This window comes from Anastrepha obliqua, chromosome 1, assembly GCF_027943255.1.
Source record: "Anastrepha obliqua isolate idAnaObli1 chromosome 1, idAnaObli1_1.0, whole genome shotgun sequence".
Classification (NCBI taxonomy): Eukaryota; Metazoa; Arthropoda; class Insecta; order Diptera; family Tephritidae; genus Anastrepha; species Anastrepha obliqua.
This window is the reverse complement of record NC_072892.1, coordinates 113,103,521-113,110,946: the sequence shown is the minus strand read 5'-3', so window position 1 is coordinate 113,110,946 and position 7,426 is coordinate 113,103,521. Positions and strand designations below refer to the sequence as shown.

At 36.7% G+C, this 7,426-nt stretch overlaps 1 protein-coding gene across 1 annotated transcript in view; it reads left to right on the top strand.

The window, feature by feature from the left end:
• Positions 1-3,973: 3,973 nt before the first annotated feature.
• Positions 3,974-7,426, top strand: part of LOC129235658 (uncharacterized protein DDB_G0281497) — a 59,717-nt gene continuing 56,264 nt past the window's right edge. Inside the window, exon 1 of the mRNA XM_054869613.1 lies at positions 3,974-5,461. Coding sequence (XP_054725588.1) covers positions 5,414-5,461 — 48 coding nt within the window. The 5' untranslated portion in view covers positions 3,974-5,413. The remainder of the gene's footprint in view (positions 5,462-7,426) is intronic.

The window sequence follows — 7,426 nt, the reverse complement described above, 5'->3', positions numbered from 1 at the left end:
GACCGCTCTTCAATAAGGGCTGACTGCATTGATCGGAACAGATGATAATCCGAAGGTGCAATGTCTGGGGAATATGGTGGGTGAGGCAAGATTTACCAATTCAGTCCCTCTAAACATTTCTTCCGATTTCCGATTTAGCAACGTGTGGTCTGGCGTTTTCGTGCAGCAAAATCAGTTTGTCATGTCTACCGTCGCTGTTCCATTCCAGCCGCTTTTCTTTGAGAGCACGATTCAAACGCACTAGCTGCAGTCCTTAACGATCGCCAGTGATGAATGAATATTTTTTTCGCTGTCGATGGGCCTGCTTCACCTGGCAGGCTCCAACATTTTCGACGCTTAAGCATATCATAATAGGTCCATTTTTCCTCGCCAGTGACGATGCGATGCAGAAAACCTTTTCTTTTCTGCCGTTGAAGAAACATCTCACTCGTCACCAAACGTCTCTCGATAATCCTCTCTTTCAATTGATGTCGCACCTAGTTACCTGCTTTCTGTTTACCGACAGTTGATGTGTAACATCCAACTCTTTAGACATATTATCAAGGGTTCGACATGCTCCTTCTTTCAATAATTGTTGTATTTGAGTATCTTCGAATGTTTTCGGTGCCCCTTCGCGATCTTTATCACTCACGTCGAAATTGTCACTTTGGAAGCGTCAAAACCACTCCCATACCCATACCCAAAAACTTATTTCCATACCCAATAAATAAATATTTCTAAACTTAGCGAGTACAGGACATCTTCCAATCAAATGCTTCACATTTTCTTCTTCGTTCAGATTGCAGACGTTGCACATTTTTGACACGTTTCCGAATTAATTGGCATTTAACAAAAGCAAGCTTTGAAAATCATTGAGATATCTTCAATCCGCATTCCTTCTTTTCTTTTCTTTTCTTTTCTTTTCTTTTCTTTTCTTTTCTTTTCTTTTCTTTTCTTTTCTTTTCTTTTCTTTTCTTTTCTTTTCTTTTCTTTTCTTTTCTTTTCTTTTCTTTTCTTTTCTTTTCTTTTCTTTTCTTTTCTTTTCTTTTCTTTTCTTTTCTTTTCTTTTCTTTTCTTTTCTTTTCTTTTCTTTTCTTTTCTTTTCTTTTCTTTTCTTTTTCCGTTTCTTTCGTACAAATGAGTATTGGACCCTTTGTTTATCGTATTCATAGACTATTTCAGAATATTTCGCTAATTTTAAAGACTTGAATTTTTAGACTTAATTACATATATGGGCGTCTCTAAAGTGTTATAAAACATAAGGCATACATACATACTTACATAGTTACACAAGTGTTGTGCGTTCATATTTTCCTTAAAAGCGTTTTTTGTAATATATGTATACAATGTGGCGTATTTATAAGATTTCTCGCCAACAATGAAGCACAAGCATTTCGTGACGGTTTTTCGTAACGCTAGCTCGTGTGTCGCGGCCTTGAAATTATATTCTGACGCGCGTAAAGAAGTTTCACTTCAAAAATGCATTCTAACAAAATTTCTGTTTTGTGTTATCATTTTAGGTCCTCAAGCTTTTAAAAAACCACCCTTTGAATCGCTTCGACTGCAGCCTTAGGCGTCCTCATACTAAGTAGTGTATCGATTTCACATATTCCTCAATCAGATAGCTTTTGCAAGGGGAGCTGCGTATATCAATAAACCACCGTTTTATAACTTTATGTAAGCGGTATTTTTAAGTAAAGCAGTGCGATTCTAAAATTTTTTGGAAATTTTAATTTTGGAATTCATTTAGTCATGATTTGAGTATCAAGGGAATAGGCCATCAACTTTAGTCATCTCCAATAATAAAGTTTAATTTAAAAGTTTAAAATAGGTAAAACGTTGACAAGTCTAAGGCTCATAAACCATTAGTACTGCAATTGAATATACATATATGTATATAGGGTCCGCCATATAACTGTACGGAATTAAAAATGCTATAAAAAAGAAACTACTCAATATTTTTCCAAAGTGTTTTTTTTATTTTGAAGTACAGTCTTTCCGGTTAATGATGGAACACAACTTCATTCATATGGCTGCTTCGTACGGCGTCATACCAAGGTCTTTATGCAAAATTCGTCTCAATGATGTCTCCGAAATGTCCAATTGTTGAGAACGACGGTGAACTGAACACTCTCGGCCACAGCAGCAATATTTCGGGTGTACGCACGGTTTTTGGTCGGTCACGCGTTGGTTTGTCAATAAGCAACCCAGTTTCTCTTACTTTTTTCGCAAAGTAACGCACATACGCTTCATTCGGTGCTTTTCTTCTTCCCATTGCCATACGTAATTTTCGTACACATTCTGCAACATTACCATGATTTTCAAAGTAATGTCGCAATATTTCCCAGCGTTCTTTGAGCGTATAAACAACCATTTTCGTTCAGCGGAAGAATAAAACTAATTTTCTGTCAAATCAGATGACAGCTAAGTGTTACCACTCTTCAAATAATACCTAGTTCAAATCCGTAACGATAGATGGCGGGCCCTGTACATATGTGTGTGCATATATAAAGGTACATATGTATAGCAAGTTTTCAACCCTGCGTGGAATGGGAGCCGGGTATGTAAAGTTCATTGATTGGTGAACTCCACTCTTTTTCATTATCTATTATTTCGTGAATTATATATTAGTATATGGTTGAATATATAATATAGCCAAAGCATTGTATTATATAATCAAAATATGCTATAGTATATATTATAGAATAAACAATTTTTTACATGCTTACGTATAGCATAGATCTTTATCATTGTTTTACTATTTTCTCATTAAATGTTATCAGTGGAAAGAAACATTTGTGTCACCAAATACCAGGCGACAATACACAGAGGTGTTCTCTAAAAAAATACTGCTGAACTAGAGTACTTGGAGAGATTTGCGCTCTCTTTTCATTGAACACTAGCGCATTATACATACTGACTAATGAAAAATCCCCTACTGTTTTTTTTTTGTTTGTTTTGATGTTACATACTCTAATATTACAATTGCACTCGTCCATGTGGACTTATTCGAAAATATATACATATAAGTATAGTAAATTGGTAAGTATGCATGTAGTATGTGCACGAGCATTGTGATATCCAGACCAGGTAAATTTCTCTTAATTGACTAAAATCTCTCTTACCAAGCGAATAAATACTCTTTAAATGCTCTCTACTACCATAAACAATGAACTTGTTTGTATTTGTTTAAACGTCAGAGTCAGTAACTAACTATTTAGAATAAGCAGTCACATACTCGTACAATGAAAATGTATGCACGGCACACGTTGAACAATATGAGCTGCAGAAACTCAAAGTGGTCCCTACCCTCGCTTTTGTTTTAACAAAACTATAGTATTGCCAACAAAAACATTAAACAGGCTTTAACGAGTGACAACCACAGTCACAGCCATAGCCGCATCTATGTACTACTACTACCGCATCTACCGCTGCAGTAATACAAGTAGAGTGTAACGTGTCCGTCATAACACAGACGGTATTCTGACGAGTGCACACTGGCTGAAATAAGATCAAAATGATCTTTTGAATAAATATCATTGAAAAGATTTTTGCAACGAAAACGAATATGAACGAACGCACACTGGGCAAGGTCGAGGGAAGAGCAAAAAGTGCCGCACCTGCTAAAACAATGCTTTGTGGCCGGCCTTTTAATTTTTTAATACTCAACAATTTTGTCAATCATGCAAAATTTACGCAAATACGCACACATGTATACATATATGTTTGCAAACGCAGTCTATGCATACGTATACATGAGTATGTATATATGCATGCAAATACACATAGGTATACATGTAGATACATATGTACATATATACATGCTTTTCTGTAGCGCTCTCCACCATCACACCGATTCGTCCCCATTGTCACCATGACAAACCATGGTACGCATAACTTCGTAGGTGTTTCATTGAGGCGCCAGCTGAAACAGCTGTAGGTAGATAGCCGTCAGCAGAAAGTCGCTAGAGTCGCAAACCACAAGTCGTCGTCAGTACAAGTAGAGTAGTCAGTCAGTATCAATTGCGAATCGGAGTTAGTTGTGCGCGCTACGAAAAAGATCGTCGAGACGAGACTCTTACTCCAACCAACCACTCGATCAGTCACTCACTCACTCACCAACCCACTGGCTAACTGATTCGCCTTTTTGTTATTTTCTGTTTACTGCGAGTGCTCCAACGCAGTCACTGCACGCCGTAGGAGACGTTTCGTACCAACGTCGCGACGGTTAGACAGCTGGTGAACGGGCGGTCAAACAGACAAACAATTCGTTTCGATTCGTGGCTTATAAGCCGGATTCTACTAGCCAACAGACATTCTCCCAGTAAATTTGTTATTTTAACAAAACAAAAAGCATCGAGGTTTAATTCGCACATGAAAAAAATTTAACCAACATTTGTTGCCACGCGCACCGGTTACATGAAATTTAAAACTTGTGTACATGTGTATGTATGTGAAATCTATTTAAGTGCATAGCAGCGGGATCGTCACTCACAGAATATACTAAGAGGAAAAAAAATAACTTTCAAGCAAACATTTACTTAACAGTACCTTCGAAGTGCACGCTTTTGTTAGAGCGGCTAGAATACAAAACCATTTGTAAAGAAACTCAAATCAAGATACGTGTGTACGTATATGAAAAATTATTAACAAAAAACAGTTGGCAATTTTGAAAGCTATAAATTCGTTTAATCAGTTGTTAACCACAATTTTAGTGATTAGTGAAACGTGGTGTAATGCATTAAAACTGTTTCTCATGCCCAGCTAGAATCGTTTACGATAGTGACGCATTGAAGACCGCGTTATTTTACATTTTCCACTGAAACGGTGAATTCCCATGCAGAATAATAATTTGCAGCACGACAACAACGTTAAGTTCCCTGGCATACACATCACAATCAGCGTTCGCGTCCCGTAGTACGATTTGTAACAGTGTTGAGCACGTTCGTTTAAACCGTTAATTGTTTCAGTTCAAATCGTTTGCCTTTAAATATCAAAAGAAAACAATACAAAACTTTTCTTAAATACATTCATACAAATGTACGTGCACATGTGCGTATATTGAAAAGAAACTCCAACTTTTGTGGTAACTATTTCAAAGTTTTTACCAAAAGAATTCAATTATTTATAAAAGCAAATTATAAGAGAAGAAAATACATGCACAATACACGTGTGCATACTATAGAGTATATACACACATGGGCATATTTTCTAAGTGAACACAAGAAAATCAGCTAAAAAAGTTTGTCCATAGTTGAAAGTGTTAAGAAGTGAAAGACCGACGATCGTGACTCAGATTGTTTTTTTATAAGTTGATTGGTGAATAGCACATTCTGGTTTACCATACAGAGCAGCCAACTCAGTGTGCAGCCTTAATAAATAGGTGGATAGGTAGAAAGGATAGCAAGAAGAGAAAGCAGAAAATAATATAAAAATGGATTATATCGTGAAAGCTTACAAAGATTGGAAACTTCACTCTCAGGTAAGTTTAAAACCACGCACAACTATCTAAATATTAAGAAGCATAATCAAAGGCAAAATAGAGATATATAGTAAATGACTGTTTAGGACCATTGAGACTAATCAACCAACAAAAGCATTTAAATAATTGGCAAACTTCGACTTTCATGCCTGATGGTAGGTAGAAGAATGTATTTGTCGCCATATCAGCGCGCTCGTGCTTGAACAAAGAAGGCCCTTTGCTGCTACAAAGAACGCTTCGAACGCTGCAGTTTATTTATTGCACTTCAACGGAAATATGGCTGGTTTATTGACGTGCTCGGTGTTTTAAGATTCAAATTATCATTTTCTTGCTCCAACGCCCATTTTAATCTGAAAAAATTAAAAAAACAAAAAATAAAATGATATTTGCGAAAAATATGGGTGCCGAGCAGAGTGTAATCGCAGCTCCGCTCCGGCAGTCTATTAATATCGCCGCCAAAGGCAATAACACCATTATCGAATTTGGCGCGCAGAAGAATAACTGCTTGATGGGCTGTGTCTTAGCTTGTTTTAGTGCGGCGCCCTAGCGAAACCTCAGGTATTGTAAGTTCATATCTACAATTTCAGTTTATAAAATGCTGCTACAATATTTTGGCTCCCGTAGCAGCATTTACCACCAATAACTGCCAGTCATGCGTGAATATTCGAATGTAGGCGATGGGTACAGACTATCAGTCAATATATTAAACGGGAAAGGCTTGTCAGTGTCAGCGACTTGGCAGAGCACGTTATGATTAAAAAGTAATTGCTTATTTGATCTACACACCTGTCTTTTGTGCGTGAAGTGAATTGAGTTTTGAATATAAACATAAACTTTATTGGAGCGTTAAAGAACTAACTTTTACCTTATCTAAATATACAGTGTTCTACTATATAAAGTGGAATAAAAACAATACATGTATGTAATTGGCGCTTACTCTAATTTGTGGTGTGGGTCTTGATTTGGTCTACAAATGCAGATATATACTTATGGAGGAGTTTCATGCCTACTCCGAAGTGAAGATGATTTTTTAAGAAAAGCGTTTACCTGACATAAATGCACTCGCAGGTTAGTCATTGATCGCCTATAGGGGACCGTTAACAGAAACAAATATTTCTCATTTAATCTTTTATGTCCACAGTGAGCAGCGAGATCGTGACTAACCGAATGGTGGACACACCAAACAACTACGTCGTCGCGCGTATACAAATCGTCTATGTTCAAATTTGCAAATAGCGCTGAATTTTTTGGAAATTTTAGTTTTGATGTTCTAATTGTAAAAATAAGGTCGTGATTATAATTTACTAGGATATTTTGATGTAGAGTGATCTCTTCCAACCTAATAAAGTGGTTAAACCGCACAGTCTGGATATAGTCATAATAGTCATAAATAACCGTTAAACAAGTTGGTAGCGAGAATGTGGCAATAAAGTGGTGCGGGAGCACTAGTTGGATTCCGGATGAACTACCACTTTAACCAACCAATCTCTTCCTTCATACAAACAGACTTTATAACCTAACAAAACGCTGCAGCAAAGCTTGAATTAAAATCACCAAAAATAGGTCTGTCTGGGCAAAAGTTTAATTACATAAATATACTTATAGTTAGAAACTGGTTCCAGGTAAAACTGGTTTACAACGTTCACCGCAAAACAGTTGACCCGTGTATGCAGTGCTCTACTTGTAGTTTTTGTAACATACTTGGAAAGTTACAGCCGGCCGGCTCGCCCGAATTTCATTATATGTTTCAGGTAGTGCCCAATTGAAATTCTTATGACAATGTAGTGAATATTCTCCTAATAGGAGATGCTCATCTTAATATCTTTCGATCACATTTCCGGCAAGTAAGTCTAACCACAAGCCACATATTGGAGAGGAAGGGATTTGTGTATGCTTTTAGACGAATGAAATGCAATCAGTTTGAAATAGTTTCGAATTACATGAAAATTACTTTTAAGTTCATAC